Raw genomic sequence first — 22,798 nt, 5'->3', positions numbered from 1 at the left:
TTAGAAGTTGTTCTGTGATACATCTGCAGTGTTGCTGCACTGCTGCCTTCTGAAGAGCAACAAACGTGGGGCAAACACCCCGCCCCGGACATTTGTGGCATAGAAAGTTGCAGCTATTTTGTTGCAAGTTGTAGGATATGCACCAGTTGGAAAATGAAGCGGCACATGCCTGCCCTGAAGCTTTCGCGGGTACAAACGATATTGAAAGCGGGATCAGAAGTTCCCTGATATCATTGGCACATTGGGAGGGCTTTTGGTCGCATGGGTTGCCAAGGGAACAAGTAGGCCAAAATGGCAGCTTGGCCCATGGAATCAGAACTGTAGAGTTGGGACACAGAGGATCATCTAATCCAACTCCCTGCAGTGTAAGAATCCTGCCCACAGCTGCCCCTAGGTGAGCTCCATGCAGGAACCATATTTCTGTTGATTGGCTCAGCTGTGGCTAAGTGTGGAGACACCCACAACCCCCAAGAAATATTTTCTTTGGGGTTGTACCTTGGATTCAAACCTAGGACTCCTGCATGTGAGACCTAAATTCTTCCACCAAGCTTGGGCTCCTTCTGTAGCCAAATGTGACCTTTTTTGTTTGTCTTACTATACATGTGCGGTTCATTCTCTACAACAGTCGTTAAGAGGGGAAGGTCAGAGACAACAAAAAAAGGAGATAAAAAGGCACAACTGCTTAATTTCTAAGATTCAGTAAGCTGCAAAATGTGCAAGTGCTTTTACTCTTTACTGGAAAGGTTTCACTGGAAAGGTTACCCTTTACTGGAAAGGTTTCACAGCCCGTTTACTTTTTGTATTTCTCCCACACATGAGACAGGAGGTTTCAATTTTAATCTACAAATTTAACCCTCAATCCAATTCTCCAAAGACAGCACCTATTGTACACGTTGAGTACTGCATAGTCTGAAAATAGTCCTCATTACCCAAAGGCTCCATCTCTCTTGAGGCTTCACTTCAGTTTTTAACTAATTTTGTTTTTATATAAGCAAGTCTTCGTCAGCTTTGTATAGGTTTATTTGCTGCATTAAAAAAAACCTACAATTCGGTTTTTTTAAAAAAAACAACAGACTTCAGTCCACAGGGCGGAAAAGTCCATCTGTCAGTTCCAACTTACTAGCCTTCAAAAATGATTCCCTCTCAATGTACTCCCCTCAGATGAAATTTATGTAAAGTAGCATGCTGACTGCTTACAAGGCCTGTCAATTTACAGTGCCTGACACTAAAAGCCAAAAATACACAGTCACAAATTATATATTACATTTTGAATATATCTGTCTTATGAATATTCCATGATGTAATCCTCTTTGTATGTAGTTGGTGGGCTGGGAAATCTAGCTTAACATTTTCAGCAAATGTGTCAGGATCTCCGAACACAACTTTTCAAGATGGATCATCTCCAGCAAATGCTCGTTTCAAATGGAGGTTGGTAAGCACACAGGTTTGTATATGCTTTTTTTAGCCAGGGTTCTTGCAATGCCAAGTTGTTCGAGCCAAGGTTTCTCTTTAAATGCACTGCAATAGAAGATTTAGATATGATGTCTGTTACTTTTCACTGTCAAAGAAAAAGCAGAGAATAAGTACATATCACACCTAGTTTTAAATATATATAAAAGCAAACAGACAAACCCAAACACCCTGTTTTAAATCAAGGAAACATAAATATGTAGTAATGCTATTGTTGGTTGATGCATTTCCATCTCGTACTATTTTTATTTATGTAGTAATGTAGGTGTACGTAGAGCTTTGCAGATTAACATAAGCAAAATTAGAATTTCTTGCCCCAAAGGGAATGCAATTGGAATTTATCCAGAGGGAGAGATACCAGGGGGGAAAGCGGAAAAAAGAGGCAAGGTGATAAAGGGATAAATGTGAATATTTACATTCAGATGTATTTAGGGTTTGTTTCTGCAAGAGACAGAGTGATTAAACCAAAGGCTTAATGCTGAGGTGGCTAGTCTGCAGCCCTCCTGCTGGTGTTGGACTACAGCTCCCATCATCCCTGATTGTAGACTGTACTGCTTAGGGCTGATGGGAACTGGAGCCTACATTGCCTCAAAACTTACCGAACACAGAATGTGCCTAGGAGCAACCTCTATGCTGTTGGTTTCCTGTGTGCAGGATTCCACCCCATTTCCAACAGGGAAAACATTCAGACATATTAATTCCCCACTTGCAGCTTGGGTTGGCGCAGTCCAGGAACAGTTTTGCTACGTGATGTGCTATGAGATGCTCAACTCCCATCAGCCCCAGCCAGCATGACCAACGATCAGGAATGTGGAAGCTGCAGGCAAACAACATCTGGAGGGCCACAGGATCCCCACTCCTAATCTATACAACTCTAAATACGGTGGTCAGATAGGGACGGATTATCATGTGAAGACTATTTCAGGAAACTTCCATGGCAAACATTAGCCTGTTTCAGCTTCACGCATCCTCAAAGAGAGACCACAGCAGTGATCATAGTTTTTACCTTTCGCCTAAGATGGGCACAGGTTATGCTGCAGAAATCTCCAGTCACTTAAACTAGGGCAAAACATATATTCATGGAGGACATCAAATGACTACTAGTCATAATAGCTATATTGCCTCCAGTATCAGAAGCAATATACCTCTGCATAACAATTATTGGTGACCATAACCCAGAAGAGGGCAATTACATTCATGTCATGCTTGTAGACTTCTCATAGGTATATGGTTGTATGCTGGACTAGATGGGCCTTTTGGTTTGACCCATCAGGGCTCTGCTATTGCTCTTAACCACTGGCTGCCTAGGAATGTCACAAAGCATCTGCCTCTGGCCCTCCTTCCCCTTGCTAATAAAGATCCCTGTGTTGGTCTGGAAAATCCACTGGTGAATGGTTATGGCTCTTAAAAAGTCCATCATGGAAATGTAGGTAGATATGTCCTCAGTAAGTAAACAATCCAGGAACTGAAATCACAGTATGATTCTTGCTTGGTTTTAACTCCCTTTGGTTAGAACAAGCCACCGTTCCCAGACTTCAGATGTTATGCACAAGCAAAGGTACATGATAGTTGGTTCCCAATCAGCCTAACCTAAAACCATGGTTTTGGGTCATCATTTGATGCAGATCAGTCTCTTCCATTTTATATGTTGTCTACGCTTATTACCTAGTTCTTTGCTTGTTTTATTTCCCTGCACAGTTTAGCAACTGTCAGCTTACTCAGCAGTTTCCTGCTGTTTCCTACCATCCTTTAGCTTGCAGCTGCATTTTTCTTCAGATGGAAACACCAGGGTTACTATTGCTTAAATCACTACCACCACATGGTGGCAGTATGCATTCATCAGCGAGAGTCTCACTCTCAAGTCTATCCAAGACACCCTTTTGTAGGAGTATCCCCCAAATAAATATTACAGCTAATAAAGAAGATTCAGTTACTGCATCTGCACTTCTTTCTTGCATATGCACTTAAAAATAAAATCTTTAAGAGAGGGAGATTATGTATTCTGTGTTTTTTCTCAGAGTAAAGTAGCCTACCCAGACCCTAAGTCAGATCCAGCTGTCATGCATTTGTTAAATAAGCTGCAGACTTAATTTACAGTGGTACCTTGGTTCTCAAACGCCTTGATTCCCAAATGCCGAAAACCTGGAAGTAAGTGTTCTGGTTTTCAAATGTTTTTCAGAAGCTGAACATCCAATGCGGTTGTCGGCTATTGTTTCTGGGGCGCCTGCACAAATCAGAGGATGCACCTTGATTTTTGAACATTTTGGAAGTCAAATGGACTTCCGAGACAGATTAAGGTTGGCACTTTTGTTTTTGGTATTTATTTTGCGTTTTTGTTTTTGAGGCTTTTTTGATTAATTTGTTTTTGTGACTGTGTGGAACCCAGTTCAGCTACTGATTGATTGATTGTGTGGTTGTGGAAATGGATAAAAGCCCCCCCCCCCCCCATCCAAACAATGGCTATCATCAGTGCAGGTAAGAAAAAAAATAATTTTAATTTTTATCATTTACAATAATGTCTTATTTATTTTATAGTAGAGTACATTGATTATTGCTTTCATTTTATGGGTCAATGGCCTCGTTAGATAGTAAAATTCATGTTAAATTGCTGTTTTAGGGGTTGTTTTTAAAAGTCTGGAACGGATTAATCCGTTTTTTATTACTTTCTATGGGAAAGCACGCCTTGGTTTTGGAACACTTTGGATTTGGAACGGACTTCCGGAACGGATGAAGTTTGAGAATCAAGGTACCGTACCACTGTATTTGGTTTTTTAAAAACAAGAGAAAAAAAACATTCAGTCCTGCATTGTATCGGCTGTTTTCAGGGCAGGGTACATACTCCAAAAAATAAGGCCAGGGGTGTAGAGGTGAGGCACCCCTGAGATGGGGCTGCTCAGGCTACTTTTAACCTACTGCGGGTCCCTCCAGGTGTTCAGATGAACAGAGTTCTCTGTGAGACCTCAAGCTTCTTTCGTTGAACAGCTCTCCCTAGGATCTGAGTTGGATGAGATCCTGACAGTACAGCCTTTTCAGTTGTGGTGCCTTAGCTGTAGAACACCCTGCCAAATCAGGTGTATCTGGCCCCCTCTTTTCTCACTTTTAAGAAGATTCTTAAGATCAAGCACATTTTATGTTGACAGGTGTTTTCAATTCACGGTCCAGGCTGGCATGTTTTCTCTGCTGGATGCTGTGCTGTTTTTATGATATTTCACTGCTGTATGGTTGATAGTATCTCGCTTTTTCTAGTGCTTTTGTTTTATGATTTAGGTCCCAATCTTACAATTATCTATTGAGAAGTATGTCCCATTGTTTCCAATGGGCGATATCCTACTATGACTAATGGCTAGATGGAACTTCTTTCCAGGAAAATTTTTATTTTCTTAAGTTGACTGCTGTGCTCACCATAGAAATATGGGAGGTAAATGTTAAATAAAACTGTAAAGAAGATCATTGCAGTTTGTTACAGCGGTACCTCGGGTTAAGTACTTAATTCGTTCTGGAGGTCCATTCGTAATCTGAAGCTGTTCTTAACCTGAAGCACCACTTTAGCTAATGGGGGCCTCCTGCTGCCACTGTGCCACCGGAGCACGATTTCTGTTCTCATCCTGAAGCAAAGTTCTTAACCTGAAGCACTATTTCTGGGTTAGGGGAGTCTGTAACCTGAAGCATATGTAACCCGGGATACCACTGTACTAGAAAGATACATAGAATTGGGTGAATCGATGGGATAAAATAGCTTGTGGCAGATCAGGAAAATGCATAAAACATATGCCTTTAAAGCACACCTAAAACGTAAAGGTAAAGGGACCCCTGAGAGTTAAGTCCAGTCGCGAATGACTCTGGGGTTGTGGCGCTCATCTCGTTTTACAGGCTGAGGGAGCCGGCCTTGGTCCACTCTGCAGTTTTTCTGGGTCATGTGGCCAGCATGACCAAGCCGCTTCTGGCACAACGGAACACGGACACCAGAGCAGCGCACAGAAATGCTGTTTACCTTCCCGCCGGAGCAGTACCTATTTATTTACTTGCACTTTGACGTGCTTTCGAACTGCTAGGTTGGCAGGAGCCGAGACTGAGTAACGGGAGCTCACCCCATCACGGGGATTTGAACCGCCGACCTTTTGATCGGCAAGCCCAAGGCTCAGTGGTTTAGACCACGGCGCCACCCACGTCCTCAAAAGCACACCTAACACACACTTAAAGAAGATGTTTCACCCAAAGAACCCTGGGGATTGTATTTTATTACAGGTGCTGAGATTTATAGCCCTGCAAGGGGTAAAGTACAGTTCTCAGGATTCTTTTGGGGAAGCCAAAGTAAAAATGTCACTTTTTATTTATTTATATTTTATTCAGTCTTGACGGTGGGGTGGGGGCAGAATTAAAAAGGATACAACACCAATAGTGTGATTAGCTGCTGCCTTTCAAACTGGGGTGATTCTGGGTGCACTGCCCACCCTTGGTAAGAACAAAGATAAACATACCTGGCTATAGCTAAGCAGTAGATTGCATTCTCCCTTGGTGATCTTCCACTGTGTTCTGAAAAAGACTTGACAGAAGAATTGAGCAGAATTTTTGCATTGGAGATGGAATAACGAGAAACAGGCTTGACAACAGAGGCAGCGGGTAGAGGAACTCTTGCTAAACACATATTTTGGTCCATATTTTCTTCACTGCTAATGTGCAGAATCTTCCTCCTGGCGTTATTTTTCTGTGTCAGTCTGCCCGCATTAGCATGGTTGTATGCATCTGCTACCAGGGGCAATTTGACATTTGTCCCTAGGTACCCCTTTGAAATTGTCAAGCACCAGTCACCCTGCCCTTGCCGGAACTGAGAGTTTATGTTTGGTAGTTCATAGCCTCTGCGGCCTGTGCCCTTGACTGCGGCCGAATAAAAACTTTTGGAAGTCATTTTGGGTTCTGTGAAACCATCCACAAGGACAGTGTCCCCAACCCTAGTCCTGAAGACTGATGTCTGCTTGCGCAGCTTCTTCGTACAGATCTTATTTTGAGCCTTAAGCAGCCACAGTTTTAACTTGATGTAGATTTTCATGGGAAGGGAGGAATTAGGGTAAGAAACCACGGACCACATCTTGGTGACTAAATACAGCACACAGTTCTTGTGCCTGTGTTGGATACATAGCTGCAAGGGGGTTTGTCCTCCAGAGTTCTGGCATTCGAGGCATAAGACACTGTAATTGACAAAGGCTTTCAGAACCATGAGCTGGCCTGCTTCCGCAGCTGCATGAACTGGACAACTGGTGACATCCGGCTGGCTGCTTTCGTGACACCACTCTCGATAGGGATGTATGCCAACTGGTTCAGTGGGTTTCACACCCTGCTTCAGGAGCCACGCCAAAAGCTGAAGGTGCCCGAAAAAGGCTGCCATATAGAGAGCTACCCTCTTTTGATATCTGAGAGAGAGAACATGAATGAATAGTGAAAAGTAAAACAAGTCCTTTGCAAAAATCATAGTTAGGCACACAGTAGAGAGAAGATAATGCAACAAGTTTTTTTTAAGTCATGAGTCTGAAAATCCGTGAATAAAAGTAATAATAATAATAATAATAATAATAATAATAATAATAATAATAATTTATTTGTACCCCGTCCATCTGGCTGGGTTTCCCCAGCCACTCTGGGCGGCTTCCAACAAAGATTAAAAATACATTAAAATGTCACACATTAAAAACTTCCCTGAACCTTCAGCCTTCAGGTGTCTTCTAAATGTCAGGTAGTTGTTTCTCTCTTTGACATCTGATGGGAGGGCATTCCACAGGGCGGGTGCCACTACTGAGAAGCCCCTCTGCCTGGTTCCCTGTAGCTTTGCTTCTCGCAGTGAGGGAACTGCCAGAAGGCCCTCGGCGCTGGACCTCAGCGTCCAGGCAGATTGCTTCTGACTGTAAAAGCAACTACTCACTAGGGCTGTGCAGATCAAGCTCCATCTAAGGCTGGATCTAGACACACCAAAGAAGCGTTTCAGTTTAAAGCGTTGTGAATTTCAACAGGGAAAACGGGTAGAGAAAAATGGGACTCCACATCTTCATCTGGTGGCACAATGTTATATCGCATATACAACGCATATAAAACACATTTTCTTTACCAGTCTAGCTGAGTCCTAAGTACTTTGGGGTTTGCATTTTGTTTTTGTTTCTCTCCCTGTCTCCATTTGCAATCTATGGAGGCACCTAATTTGCCTAAGAAGCACCTTTCATAAAGGTGTCAAAGCAAGATTAGAACCTAGACCAAATAAAGTTTTTTTTCTTTAAGGCGAGGGGCATTTTGAAACTGACCATTTGGGTCTCAAATGGAAAACCTCTTTATAAAGTTAACTATTATTTTAAATTGATTGTACCTTAGCACTGGTTCTTCCTTTGAAAGATAGCGCTGGACCTTGGGCTTGTTTCCTAAGAGACATCCAGTCAGGAATTCTTTCCACCCATCCCAAACATCCAGGTGAAGAGTTGTGCCTGCCAATAGAAAGTTCCAGTCCTTTGCTCTGCTTCTAGCTTTTTCATGAAAATTTTAAAATCTCAGATGTTATAATAGACTTTTCACAAGGTCATTTGCTGGCGGGAACTGTTGTTAGATGCCATCACAACCAAAGTGTGCTATTTGAGTTCTATACAGTTCTGCTTTCCCCAACCTGCAAGTCCTCCAGATGCTTTGAACTACAACTCCCATCAGCCCCAGCCAGCATAGCCAATGAGAGCTTTAGTCCAAACAAGGAGAGAGCATCAGGTTGGGAAACGCTAATACCGTATTGGCCTGAGTATAAGCTGTATCCAAAGATAAGCCGCACCTTTAAAATTCAAGGGGGGAGGGGAGAGACAATACCCAAATATAAGCCACCCCCTTAAAATCCCACAGACACTCACACCCGTTCCATTTTACCATATGTCTGTTTCAGCAGCAATATCGTAAAAGCCAATTTTTGTAAGATCGCGAACTTAAGCCACACTTTAACTTTTCAGAGTCAGAATTTGGAAAAAAGTGAGGCTTATATTCAGGCCAGTATGGTATATTCTTTGTGTTAGTTTGCATTTCTTAGTACAGAAAGTATTGATCTGATGTGCAGAGATCTTTCCTGTAGTCTGCTTAATTTATGAGGGTTCTGGAAGGTTTCTTTCTGTGTCAAAGAAACAAGCAGAAGGTTCTTGTTTAGGTTATTCCCTCAGAGAAGCTGAGCACAGCTGGCTTAGTAAACTGGCTCTCTTATCTCTTTCTGTCAGGGTCATGCTGACTATAAAAGTAGGGCTAGAAGTAGCCTGGGTTTCACTTTCTCTTTCTATCTCTCTTCTGTCTGGTGTGGTGTTATGTACATAGTATGCTTAGTGTGAAGGTTTAGACTTATTATAAGTTCTTGTAAGTTTAAGTTAAGTCTGCTGCAACTGGATTTCTTATAAACAGTGCCAATCCTGAATGTATTGGATTTGTGACCAATAAAGCTCTGCTGGATGAAATATTAATTGCCTCTGGTCTATTTCTGGTAACCCTGCAACATGTTTAAGTTGTTACTGTGCTAACTATACAATGGAATCTACTCTGGATCAATACTGAGTAGAATTCCATGACACTTTGTACATCTTGCGGCCAGTTTACGTGCAGGTTTCTGTGGAAGTAACTATGTTTAATGAGGTTCTCTGTTGAGTATGCACTGGCATACATTCCCCAAATTCTGGGAGGGCAAAGCAGGACACCCCTGCCCCCACCATCCCACCTGTCCCACCTTTGTACTCCTTCGCTTGCTCACCAACCCAGTCTCGCAGCTACCTGCCCAAGCCATCTCTGCTCTCCTTCGCTCACGCTGCTCCTACTCCCTGCCCTCCTCCCTTGGCCTGCCACCTCTTCCTCCTCTGCCAGCACTGCAGACGTACTTCCAGAAACTGGCTTCCAGAAGTGTCAGGTCAGAAGATGTGAGAAGAGCAGAGACGTGCAGGGGAAAAGGTGGGTTTTGCTTCTGGGTTGTTGTTTTTTGGCCCCATGCTCAGGTGTGAGCCAATTGACTCGCACCACAGCACGGAAGCAAAAAACACACCAGTGTTTTGGTCCTGCACTCTGGCACGGCCAGAGCATGGGACTGGGGCATCCAGGATTGGGATCAAAAGCCAGGAAGGCTTCTGTCAATCTGGAATGCCCCGCTTAAAATGGGATAGTTGAGTGATATGCACTGGACTATAGCCTTACACCCTCGTATTTACGGGACCGCCTCTCCTGCTATGCCCCGCAGAGGACCTTAAGGTCCATGAATAATCATAGTTTAGAGGTCCTGGGCCCTAAGGAAGTCAGATTATCCTCCACCAGGGCCAGGGCCGTCTCAGTGATGGATCCAACCTGGTGGAATGCTCTGTCCCATGAGATCAGGGCCCTGCAGGATTTAACTTTCTTCCACAGGGCCTGTAAGACAGAGCTATTCCGCCTGGATTTCAATTTGAACTTAGCCTGATCTTTTATTCCCCTTCCTTCCCTCCTCCTCCCCTTTTTATGAAGATTACCCACTCTGGGATCCCACAGCTAATTCTCTCCTGGTCTCCTCACTGGCCCAAATAGGACCAATTTAGCCAGCTAGCCCTGGTGATCATCTAAAGTTTATTGGATGGATTTCCCCCCTAAATTGATTTTTGAATTCTGAATTTATTGTTATTCACGTTTTATACTGTATTTTATGCTGTTTTTTGTTGCATTAATTAAGTGTTTTAAATTTGTTGTTAGCCGCCCTGAGCCCGGTTTTCTGAACTGGGAAGGGCAGGATATAAATAAAAAAATATTATTTATTAATTCTATACATATATCTTTACTCAGAATTACACCCCGAGTTCAATGGGCTTTACAGCCTGGTAGGTGAGCATAGGCTTGCAGCCTTACTCTATGACTACTTATTTTGCTTTTCTATGAGGCAAACCAGTGTATCAACAATGCTTCCTTTCAAGTTGTCTTCGTCATTTCATAGGCTACTTAGATATAGATTGCTTACTACAAAGTGTTGTTGCTGTTTTATAATGTGCACATTGCATCAGCAGTATCTCTGAACAAAGGCTGAATTATCTGACTGCATGGTTCTAAAAAGTTAAACTTAATTAGCTTTTTATTAGCTTTGTTCGTTTTAACATTTCCAAATACTCTGTATCACTTGCAGATGTTAAACAGGCCCTCGTGGGAAGGCCCAATAATATTGCAAAATATGGTGTTGTCCAACATACACAAAAATATTTTTATTCAGGGAAACAGTCCAAAATGATACCTATTTCTTAAACTCAGATATTTCTAGAAAAGTCTGGAGAGCTATGTTATCACGTGGGAGTAGATAAAAACCCACAAACAGTCTTAATACCTATATCTAACTGATAATCACTCAAGGTATTGCAGTCGTACATCTCTCTGCCCTCTGGCGTCCTGAGACAATAAATGCTGTTTGGAAAGCCGCACTTCAGGGTTACCAGGCTTTTGAGCTGGGAAACCTTTAACCCCAGGAGATAAATCTTCCCCATGATGGGCACTTTTTCACCAGTGACAGCATTGTAAACATAGAAAACTGGCTTATCTTCTTCCTGGAAAGGAAACCCAACAATGAGATCAGTATTCCAGTGGTAAATTGTGCTTATAGCCCATGTAGAATTCTGACTATAAGACATGGGGACTAGTGGCGTAGCGTGGGGGGTGCAGGGGGGGCCGGCCGCACCGGGCGCAACATCTGGGGGTTAGGGTTAGGGGGCGCAAATCCATGGGTTAGGGGGCACAAATTACTTGCCTTGCCCCGGGTGCTGACAACCCACGCTACGCCACTGATGGGGACATCCATTGCCCATGCATAGAATGTGGTCTTGTGGTTGATGCTGCAGCCCACAACAGCAGCAATCAGTTTTGTTTTAAAATTCAATTCAGTTTAATTTACAATCTCTACAGTGGGGAGATACAGGAAGATATGAAGACCTAGCACTGTCCTATATACAAAGAGCTGGATTTGCATTCCACATCAGCCTGGTTACAACTTAGTGCAAGTCCTTCTTTTGCAACCTTCATTCCCATCTGTGAAATAGGAATAACCACTGACCTACCTCACAAAGTAGAGGTGTTCAGAGAGAAGACGAAACAGGACTTGTAGAACACTTGTCACAATTAAAGGTCCTGTTGAATGGAAATAGTGGTTTCTAATATAGGATTTCCAGGCCAAGAGAACAATGTCTGGCTCTGTTTCTCCATCTCTGTAGATGCCCCAATATGAGCGCAGTCCTTTTTCAGTTCAATTCTGTTTACTCCAACTGAGATCAGAGAACTGCATTCCGAGGTAACTGGGCAGAGAATTGCAGCTCTCAATGTTCTACGCTTTGTTCTCATCTTCAGTGATCTTAGTAATGCTGTGCCAGGAACAATAAAAATTCTGGCAAACTAACTCTCAAACTGAGAAAACAAAGTGACCTGGGATAAATTGTTCCAGGATTCTCAAACCATAGCCAAGCTGAATTCAGAAATTCTCTCTGTTTGCATATCAGCTTCAAAGGGGGCGGGATTGCTCTGGCCATTGGGGAAAATCTAAATGGCGGGTTTCAAGTCACCTGGTACTGATTCAGGGCACTGCTGCTGCTGCTGCTGTTGCTGCCACCGCCACCAGGTAAGTCCACCTGGTGTCACTAAGGGCCCCTTCCAACTTTGCCAAGAGGCTGGCTGTCCTCAAGCCTAGAGCTAGTACTGCAGCCAGCCAGCCCATTAGCACCTGAGATTTGTGTTTCTGGGACTTACTCTACTCTTGTGACTGTAAGATGTTTCAACTCTTTTTAATTCTCAATTTTTAAATTGTTTTAACTAGCTCTGGGACCTGCTGATGATGGGTGGGTAAATAATAATAGTAGTAGTAGTAGCAGTAGCAGCAACACCACCACCCTGCTCCTCTGCCTCCCTTAGGGCAAAACTAGCATCCTGCTAAAAGACCCTGATGTTGGGAAAGATTGAGGGCACAAGGAGAAGGGGACGACAGAGGACGAGATGGTTGGACAGTGTTCTCGAAGCTACCAGCATGAGTTTGACCAAACTGCGGGAGGCAGTGGAAGACAGGAGTGCCTGGCATGCTCTGGTCCATTGGGTCACGAAGAGTCGGACACCACTAAACGACTAAACAACAACAACAAGAAGCATCCTGCTGGATGCAGCAGGTAGGGGCAAAGAGGAACTGTGTTTGAGGCAGAACATCCTTTCACATATCACAGGCACTGGCATCCAGGCAAGGAGCTGGCTACCATATTAATGTGCTTTCTGTACAGCTCTATCTTTCCCCAGTTTCCATTTTTCTGAAGAACTACAGAATGTGATAAGATACGGGATATTAAGCAATACGGAATATTCAGGGTTTTGCATTTTAAAAGAGAGCCTTGAGATCTTTCAAAGGCTGTGCTCATATACCATACATCCAAATCACAGGACTCCGCCCCCCCCAAAGAATCCTGGGAACTGTAGTGCTGGAAATGATAGCTCTGCGAAGAGTATACTACAGTCCCCATGATTCTTTGCAGGAATTGAAGTGTATGGTGTGTGTGTTGTGCAGTCAAAGTTCCTTACAAATCAGTGTGAGGCTAAAGTCTGTGTACGTGTGGCATTTTATTCTAGAATCAGTGGAGACTGAGTATTCCCCCCCCCCCCCCAAGTAGGCCATGCCCCTGGAAAGCATGCATTGAGAAACTGGTTTAATTCCAAAAGGTCACCATAGATTACCCCACACAGTGTTCTTTTGAAAACAAGTGTCGACAGCCCTGGCGACAGGGTGTGTATACATAGCTGCCCAATGACATAGCGGGTGGGCATCTAACTAGGTCACAATCGCCACCTCCTTCCTCTTTCACCTAGAACATGTGTAGGGAGGACTAGGTGTGGATAATAACCCAATCAAAGGGGAGGATTTTCAAAGGAATATCAAGAAACCACACCCATGCTTGTGGATGGCAGGGTCTAGAAGCAATCCAGATTGAAAGCAAAACGCTGAGGATAAGCATGTACAATTCCAGGTAGAAAAGGCATATTTTTGTGCTACGAACACGTTGCTGTGTACACAGCCTAAGGTTTAACTCTCCTTGCATTAGCGCTTTCCTGCCATCATTTTCTGAAGGTGACTGCATCTCATTGGAAGATCAGGTGCTTTTTGATTCCTGCTGTGTGATCCTAGCCCAAGATCTATAATTTAGCGAGGAAATCAGCATGCATGGATACTTTCCGTGCTAATTAGGCAGCCTAGGTTTGTTTGTTTTAAAACCGTACTATACCTTAACAACACATTTGATGGTCGAAGAAACTGATATGCCCACATCAGCAAGTATCCAGCTGTCCTTTAACACGGCTCCTGCATAAATTAGCTCCAAATACCGCCTGCCTTGCTTATCTTCCGAGAGAGGAACGTGAAAATAATCCTTAAAGGGGGAGGAAATAATTATTTTAGAGCAAGTCGTAAACACTTCCATCGAGGGCAAATAACCTGTTAGCGTTCAAGTCAATACCCACCACCGAGGGAGCTACAGGGAAGGCCTATTACGAAGTGACAAAGTACCTTTCCCAGGCTCAGTTCCTGGCATCTCTGTCTAAAAAATCAGAGGCTCACTGACAGTCAGTGTAGACAAGGGCCACCTTCCCTGGAAGGCAACTTTCCGGGGGCTGCATTGCGGCAGTGGGCAGGGCGAGAGGCAGAAGTGGGTGGAGCCATGGATGTGACTTGGACCTTTGCACAGCAGACTTGCATCCTAACCCTTGCAAACAAGGGGTTGTCACAGCCCGGAGGGCCAAACAGAAAGGTCTGGAGGAACACAGTTGGTCGCCGGACCCGAGGTTCTCCACCTTGGTGTAGATGATGCTGAGCTAAATGGACCACTGTGTGACTCCATATAATGCCAGCTTCCTATTAAAATGGGAATTAATTGTTTATGTGGATCCCACCCCCTCACCATCCTTGCCTCCTCCGCAGCCATGTGGACTAGCCACATAGGCATTTGACGATGACTTGTTGCTTCAGTACAGGAGGCAGGGCCTGAGCCCAGTACTAGAGACTGGAAGGCAGTGTTTTCCAAACTTGGGTCCCCAGCTCTTCATTGAACTACAATTCCCATCATCCCTGACCACTGGTCCTGCTGGCTAAGGATGATGGGAGTTGTAGCCCAAAACCAGCAGCAGATCCAAGTTTGAGAAACACTGGTGTAAGGGGTCCCATTGCATTAGGGGGACACTTAGTGTGGGGTGGGCAGCCGGCAACCTTCCCGACGCCAGTGGACTCCAACTCCCATCAGCCCCAGCTAGCATGGTCAACAGTCAGTGAAGATGGTAGTTGTAGCCCGATAACATCTGGGAGGCCACAAGCTGCAGTCCTATGCATACTTACTTGAGGATAAGTGCCTTATAATTCAATGGGACATACTTAATAGTAAAAATGAATAAAAACTCTGGTAAATTAAAGCATATTGAACTGTATTTTTATTTTGTGTTGTTTCATATCGACTTACGGTGCCCTGGAGTGAATCTGAAGCCCCCCTCAAATGTGTTTGGTGGCTGTGCCAAAATACATAAATCCTTGTACACAAATTAAAATTTTCTCTTTTGCATACTGCAACTGGAAGGGTTTAGCTGAACCTTACAAGACAGCAAAGCACTTAGTTATTTAAGTTTGTCTACTCAGCTTTCATCACTCAAAGAGACTATGCTAACCATCTCTCATGAAAATATATGCAGATTCAAAACGACCTAGTGAAGCTGAGGTCACATTGACACCATATATTTAATGCACATCTATAGCACATAACTTCTTCCAAAAAGAATTATGGGAACTGTAGTTAACCCCTCAGGGATAAATTCCCAGCACCCTTAAAAACTACAGTTCTCAATATTTTAAAGTCATGTGCTTTAAATGTATGGTGTATATGCAGCCTAATCAGATGGATTAAAATGTAAAATATTATACTCTAATATAAAAACTGATAATATAAATTTAAACCAGAGGCTTGAAATGAAATACAACGATGACAATTCCATTAAATTTGAACTCTCCTTTTTTTTAAAGAACCCAGCGCAGGTAGTAGGAAGATGTTCCTTAGAAGTTTCATTTTGGCAATGAATATTATCTGATTCAGATTCTCACAAGCACTTAAAATCAAAATAATAGAGAACAAAGCAACTTGGCCAAGCCTTTACCTTTATCATCAGTTTTAGATCTTTCACTGTGTTCTCTGATGAAATGTCGAAGGATTCCCAAAGTCCTTCAAAAGCGATGAAAATCCTCATTTTGGGGGGGAAAAGGCTTTTTAGAAACGCCTCCAACGTCTTTCTACTCCATCAAATTCCATGTCAGATGCAAATCTTATCTCCACACTGGAGGCAAAAGAAAAACTATTTAAAGCAGGCTGTAAACATCCAAGCAAAATGCGCACATCCCACCCTGCCCCCGCTTCCCAAAAGGCAGCCTGGAAAACCCAGGCTCAAGCAGGCAGTGTAGACCCTGCAGGAAACAATGAGCGGAATTTGTTTCCCAGGCTGCACTGAACAGCAAAAAAAAAATGTTCCCTTCTCCAACCCGTAAACTTAATTAAACCAGCAAAGCACGTATTGATCAAGGCATGTGCATGCATGTTCCAAGCTAATCACACCCGTCGTATTTGCTCAACAAGCACTACCCAAACCACAGAGTGCCAGAACATAAGTGAGTCTGGTGTTTATTTTATTGCTTATAGTAGGCTTTGCACTTTCTGTAAATAAGTCTAATCTCAGCACTCATGTTACCATAACAAACTTTATAAGCCAGCTCCACCGGTTTGGACCAGAAGCCAACTGTACTCTCCCACCCCCCACCCCCCTTTACAAGAATCATACAGCTTAATAGCTTGAAACTATAGGTATCTGAAAAGCAAGTGCATGAGAACTGAGTAAAGAACCATTTAATATCCCTGTGTTATTTCATACGCTTTCAAGCTTGGGAAAGGCATGTCTTAATGGCACCATGTTTGTTTGTTTAGTCGTGTCCGACTCTTCGGGACCCCATGGACCAGAGCACGCCAGGCACTCCTGTCTTCCACTGCCTCCCGCAGCTTGGTCAAACTCATGTTCGTAGCTTCGAGAACACTGTCCAACCATCTCGTCCTCTGTCGTCCCCTTCTCCTTGTGCCCTCCATCTTTCCCAACATCAGGGTCTTTTCCAGGGAGTCTTCTCTTCTCATGAGGTGGCCAAAGTATTGGAGCCTCAGCTTCAGAATCTGTCCTTCCAGTGAGCACTCAGGGCTGATTTCCTTAAGAATGGATAGATTTGACCTTCTTGCAGTTCATGGGACTCTCAAGAGTCTCCTCCAGCAAAAGCATCAATTCTTTGGTGAACAGCCTTCTTTATGGTCCAGCTCTCACTGCCATACATCACTTATGGCACCGTAAAGGTAAAGGGACCCCTGACCATTAGGTCCAGTTGTGGCTGACTCTGGGGTTGCAGCGCTCATCTCGTTTTATTGGCTGAGGGAGCCGGCGTACAGCTTCCGGGTCATGTGGCCAGCATGACTAAGCCGCTTCTGGCGAACTAGAGCAGCACATGGAAACGCCGTTTACCTTCCCGCTGGAGTGGTACCTATTTATCTACTTGCACTTTGACGTGCTTTTGAACTGCTAGGTTGGCAGAAGCAGGGACCGAGCAATGGGACCTCATCCCGTCGCGGGGATTTGAACCGCCGACCTTCTGATCAGCAAGCCCTAGGCTCTGTGGTTTAACCCACAGCACCACCCGCGTCCCTTATGGCACCATGAATACTAACAAATCTTTTGTGGCAAAAGCTTTCATGGACTAGAGCCATGGACTAGGTGTGTGACATGTTATCCCTAGTTGGATGCTTGCAGATGCACTTATGGGACTAGAAGGCCACTCAAAGGAGATGCAGAGGTAGCTGCATAAAAATGGGCTTTCTTTAGTAGAGCCCTTCAACCCTGAATGTGGAATGTTCTCTCCAGGGAGAAGCACCTGGTGCCATCCTTGTCAGTCCTCAGGTGCCATTCTAAGACCTTTTTGCTTGCTCAGGCTTCCGGTCATTAGGCTAACTCCTATGGTGGTACCCGTCTTTTTGTGGGGTAGAAAGGACATGTCCTTATTAATGTCACTAGATCAGCATTTTATGTATTTTGTATTGTTCATTGCTTTAATTTTTTTCTTGTTTTAAATTGCTTTTATTTGCTGCATGTTATCCTGTCAAGTCGCTTTGAGACTTTTTTTTGGTATAAAGTGACTGATAACTGTAATAAATCAGTGTCGTTGTCATCATCAGATAGCCAAATGACAATGGAATTAAAGAGACATGCATATGTTTAAATTTTAAATGTATAAAATATAATCAGAGCCAATTGAAATGCTTGACAACTTGTCTGTACACCAGACTCTTAGTTGGTTTTCCTGCAACAGGGCAACACAGCAAATCCTCTGTTCTGTATCTTAAATTAAAAATATCTTTGTGGCTAACAATTCCTGCAATAGTAAGCTAGCTGGTACTTCGAGAGCAGCCTTCCTCCACCTGATATCTAATGTTCCTTTTGTATTGCAGTAAGTTGTTGTGTTATGGAATGGTGGCTTTTTGATCACTCCATGTTCTGCTAAATTTTAAATGGCAGGAAAAACTGTATGGCAATATTCTGACCCAAATTTAATCAATGCAACATTCCAGCATTTTTCTGAGCCAATGGGGTTGCCACTGGATTTTTGTCTAGTAACAGTTAGCACAGAAATGAGCAATGCACATTGACTAGATGCCAGTAGATTCCCAGAGGCGGCTTTTATTTGTCTGAAAAATCATGTGAAATGTGAATATGAACAGGTACAAAAACATTGTGAAGATGGAATAAAATGCCATCTGAACACAGACACACGCACACCACAGATACGACACATTATTTTGTTACGAGGCTCTATTTGTTTGTTTTTATGCTTTTTTTAACAGATGGGCCACTGAGAATGTTGCCTTTCCATATATATATATACTATATGCCACGGCATTTCTCCTTTTCTAGGACTGAATTCAGATCTTCTACGTTCAAGCATAGTACTCTTTCGCTATTAAAGTTCTGCCCAATGTAGGTTTTGCCTCCAAGAACCGAATCAGAAAGTGTAAATGCTGTACTGACACACCTCTGTTTATGCCAAAAACCTATGCAACAATCAAGGAGTAGTCAGATAACCTTCACACAACTTTATTATCACTGCCAGGATCAAGAACAGCCTACATCTGTCACCTGTTAGTCTCTTTCTGCGATTCCTGGTGGTGCAAGAATCGGGCCCTAACCACACAGTTACACCCTGAATCACCAATGGCATTTAAAATGTCATCAGGCTGGTTTGCACAGGTTTGCTTTATCATCTGACGACTGTAACACCAAGTGAGAACTTCTATGCATACTACTACTTTCTTTACCAAAACTGAACAATCACCGATATATCCAACAGAATTATAAATTGCTGTCATACCAAGCACAATGTCTTCAATGGAAAAAAAATGCTTTGGCAAAAACAGAAAACACATCTGCTCACACAAGGCTGGCTTCCCCATTTTCACCAATCCACCTGTCTACTGCTGCCTCCGCACCACTATTTGCAGTATGGTAGCGCTGCAGAGAGCTTGCTGGGGAGACCATGCATTAAAAAAGGACTCAAAAATAACTTAAACAAGGTTTTAATAACAAAAACAAAAACTCCTTATACACTAAATACATCAACAACAAACCAGACCCAACCACCAACCCATCCCCCAGGGTAATGGCAGAGCTAGGTGCTGCTCCTTATATACTACACCCAAATGCTGACACAGATTAATCAATACAACTCAGCAGCACCTGCTATGTTTCACAGCTGTAAAACTGGGTCTCGTTATTTTGCTCTGGCCCTTGCTCTGGCCCCTTAAAGACATACACATCGAGTGGAACAATGATGAACCTTTACATTTAAAGAAACCATTCAATATATGCCACGGCGTTTCTCCTTTTCTAGGACTGAATTCAGATCTTCTACATTCAAGCATAGTACTCTTTCGCTATTAAAAGTTCTGCCCAATGTAGGTTTTGCCTCTAAGAACCAAATCAGAAAATGTAAATGCTGTACTGACACACCTCTATTTATGCCGAAAACCTATGTAACAATCAAGGAGTAGTCAGATAACCTTCACACAACTTTGTTATCACTGTCAGGATCAATAACAGCCTACATCTGTTACCTGTTAGTCTCTTTCTGCGATTCCTGGTGGTGCAAGAATCAGGCCCTAACCACACAGTCACACCCTGAATCACCAATGGCATTAAAAATGTCATCAGGCTGGTTTGCACAGGTTTGCTTTATCATCTGACGACTGTAACACCAAGTGAGAACTTCTATGCATACTATTACTTTCTTTATCAAATCTGAACAATCACTTAAAGATGTCGATGGGCAGCACCGATATATCCAACAGGATTATAAATTGCTGTCATACCAAGCACAATGTCTTGAATAGAAAAAAAAAATGCTTTGGCAAAAACAGAAAACACATCTGCTCACACAAGGCTGGCTTCCCTATTTTCACCAATCCACCTGTCTACTGCTGCCTCCGCACCACTTTGCACAATGTACCAGAGGATCTCCCCCTCCCGCAACATCAACTTTTTAGTGGGTGCTGTGGCTCAAGGAGCTTAGTGTAAATTTGGAGGCTCCAACTTTTAGGGATGGAAACACGCTTTACTTGCAGAAGAATACCTCTGGGTACAAGCCATCCTATCTGCATAATGTAAGGCCCTTTTCAACTGAGCTGTTACTTTTCTGTGAAATCAGTTCACACCACGGGGAAGTCAGAGGACTAAGGAGTGATATGGTAATAACAATGGCATGTGATCTTTTACTCAGAATGTACTTCAACTGTTCTGCAGTCACACGGCAACTGGCAACCGGAGCAGAGTTATATCTGGCAGTGAAAGAGGAAGGAAGCTCCCTTCCTTGATTCAAGCAATAGATGGGGCAAAGCCGGTCTTCCCCTTCCTGAGGTCTGAACTGATTTCATAGAGACAGCTGCGTTGAAAAGGGCCTCACATTATGCAGATATAGTGGCTTGTATCCAGAGGTATTTTTCTGCAAGTGAAATGCTGGACAACCCCTTGCCCCTCAACTTGAGCATCTACATTGCTATGTTACATGTGAGACCAGGTTGATTTGCAAGTAGCTACTACTGTACAGGCAAAATAGACTAAAAACATTTTCTTTATTATTTTCCTGAAGCGACATTTTGTCGCTTCCATTTGTCTTTTTACTGTCTTTAATTCTTAATAAGTTTCATAAAATTGGTCTTGGGTGCATTTGTACCAGCCTCAAAGGGTTATTTTAATCCTTTGTGTGCCTAGACTATTTGGGAGCTATTTTGGATTTGGAGAAAGCCAAGGTAAGCTATATGTTCTCTGGTCTCCAAAGTATGTACCTTGGATCCCCAGAAATCACTCCCATCTAGGGGTGAGAGAGAACCTAAGGAAGTTTAGTAACAGTTTGCCTAAAAGCTTCTTGTATGACTGGTAGGCATGGAAAGAAAAGAACAAGTCATTTATCCCCTCCTGCTACATTTCGTACATCATTTCTAAGGGCTTCATATGGAAAAGTGCTAGCATGAGAATCATAGACTATTCCAGAGAAATGTTATTCAGTCAAGTCTACATCCAGCCGGGGTGGATGTAGATGTATAATAGTAAAGGTAAAGGTACCCCTGCCCGTAGATGTATAATAGATGTATAATAATAATGTATAATAATATAATAATAATAATAATGTATAATAGATGTATAATAGAAGTCTTAATTTTGCAGCATCTTTTCTCTCTTTCCTACTCCCAAACCACACGGAGCTTCTTTCCTTTTGCTTCCCACCCTGCATAATATGTGTATCTTCCATCTTGCAGAGATCTGTTTCCTCTTATCAGAAGCTCTCATTGGCTTGTTTTCCTTTATATTATCAGCGCTTAGCATTTTCCCCCGGCACAAAACTCTACCAGTACTCCCATCCCTTATTCGGGACTTCAAGCAATTGCCTCTTTCACTTCTTTCTTTGCCTTGTCACTTATCACCTCTGTTCTATGTCCCCTTTCCTTGGTGCATCTTTCTCTTTCTTTCTTTCTTTGCATCTTAATCCACCTTTTCGCACCTGCAAGAAGGGCTTCCATCCCATGCATTGTCGAGGGACCAGCGTGGCTTCCTGATGGTTTTCTTCATGAGGGCAAAACCAAACCAAAACCACTCTGCACATGCTCAAAGGCTCTGCTACCGCTGGCAACTGGTTCATTCCAGCACATAATATCGTATATAGAACAAATGACCTAAGTATATTTTATGCCATCCTTTTGCTTTAATACAGGCTCCTGAGCATAGCTGTCAACGTTTCCCTTTTTTAAAGGGAAATTCCCTTATTCCGAATAGGATTCCTCGCAAGAAAAGGGAAAAGTTGACAGCTATGCTCCTGAGGCCACCCACCCTCAACCCCATTTCGCCTCCTGCCAGGACCAGCCGCCGCATCCTCCCTCCTCCTCTCTGCGGGCCCCGCCCCCTCCGGCGGCCGTCACGTGCGAGCATCCGTGCGCAAAACACCGTCCGCCCCCCTGCGACGGGCACCCGGGAGCGGCCAATCCCCGCCGCCCGCTTCTCCCTCTCCGCCTATGCGTGGGCCCGTTCTCCGCCCGGGGCGGGATTTCCGCCGCTGCTTCGTCTGAGGGGTCGAGAGAGATGGGTCTTTAGACTATGGATTCCGCCTGAAGCTCTTCCCTCCCTGGGCAAACCCCGCTCGCCCCTCGCCGGCTTCTGCCTCCGGATTCCGGGTAAGCGAGAGGCGGGCGTCGTCGCCGCCACTGCCGGGCTGAGAGGAAGCGGGCGCCGGAGGCTCGGGGCTCTGCCGGCTCCGGCGTCTGCTGCGCGGGGTCGTTCGGAGAGCCCAACGGACCCTCTCGCCCTTTACGGCGCGGGCCTTTGCCGCCTCTTTCCCCCCTCACCGAGGGCCCACTTTCGCGAGGGGAAAAAAAGAAACGCGTCACACGCGCACGTCTGAATGGGGCGAAGGGCGGGCGCGTGTTGACAATGCAGGAATCGGGAGGAGCCAAGTTGGCAAGTTGCACTTCACTTTCTAAAGCCTTACTTTCAACTTCTCGTTTCCCTCCTCTTCCTTTTTTTTTGCGCTTTGGGTCGAAACTCGCGCAACGCAGCGTCTGGTTTCGAGACGCTCATCTGCGCAAAAGAGCGTCTGATGCGCCGGCCTTAAAATCTCCCCCCTTGTTTAACGCGGCCCCGTGCCAGGTATGCTGCATTTGCCTTGGTTCTTAACCTGGCGTGGAACTGGGCTCGCGGTGGCGGCTTGTGG

The 22,798-nt window shown here is 44.0% G+C and overlaps 2 protein-coding genes across 13 annotated transcripts in view; one reads left to right on the top strand and one right to left on the bottom strand.

The window, feature by feature from the left end:
- Positions 1–1,002: 1,002 nt before the first annotated feature.
- Positions 1,003–22,703, bottom strand: ANKUB1 (ankyrin repeat and ubiquitin domain containing 1). Of its 8 annotated transcripts, none has more exons than XM_083442772.1 (7): positions 22,577–22,703; positions 15,622–15,798; positions 13,713–13,856; positions 10,796–11,012; positions 7,820–7,973; positions 5,949–6,878; positions 1,003–1,518 (listed from the first exon to the last, which is right to left on the bottom strand). In XM_083442772.1, the coding sequence occupies exons 2-7, from the start codon at positions 15,709–15,711 to the stop codon at positions 1,419–1,421; spliced, it is 1,635 nt and encodes a 544-aa protein (XP_083298898.1). In that variant the 5' UTR covers positions 15,712–15,798; positions 22,577–22,703; the 3' UTR covers positions 1,003–1,418. The 8 variants fall into 8 exon arrangements, with proteins under 8 accessions (XP_083298898.1, XP_083298900.1, XP_083298903.1 ...); XM_083442774.1 differs by having other exon boundaries at positions 7,820–7,934; XM_083442777.1 differs by having other exon boundaries at positions 15,622–15,706; positions 22,577–22,611.
- RNF13 (ring finger protein 13) overlaps positions 22,067–22,798 on the top strand; it is a 47,926-nt gene continuing 47,194 nt past the window's right edge. Inside the window, exon 1 of one of the 5 annotated variants that reach the window (XM_083442919.1) lies at positions 22,067–22,262. The gene's annotated coding sequence lies outside the window, so the exon portion shown is untranslated. Of the gene's footprint in view, positions 22,546–22,639; positions 22,735–22,798 lie in introns of those variants that run through there. The other 4 variants (XM_083442925.1, XM_083442924.1, XM_083442921.1 and 1 more) reach the window with 4 other exon arrangements.

This window comes from Podarcis tiliguerta (genome assembly GCF_965153285.1).
Source record: "Podarcis tiliguerta genome assembly, chromosome: 5".
Taxonomy (NCBI): Eukaryota; Metazoa; Chordata; class Lepidosauria; order Squamata; family Lacertidae; genus Podarcis; species Podarcis tiliguerta.
This window is presented reverse-complemented; position numbering and strand designations above follow the sequence as displayed.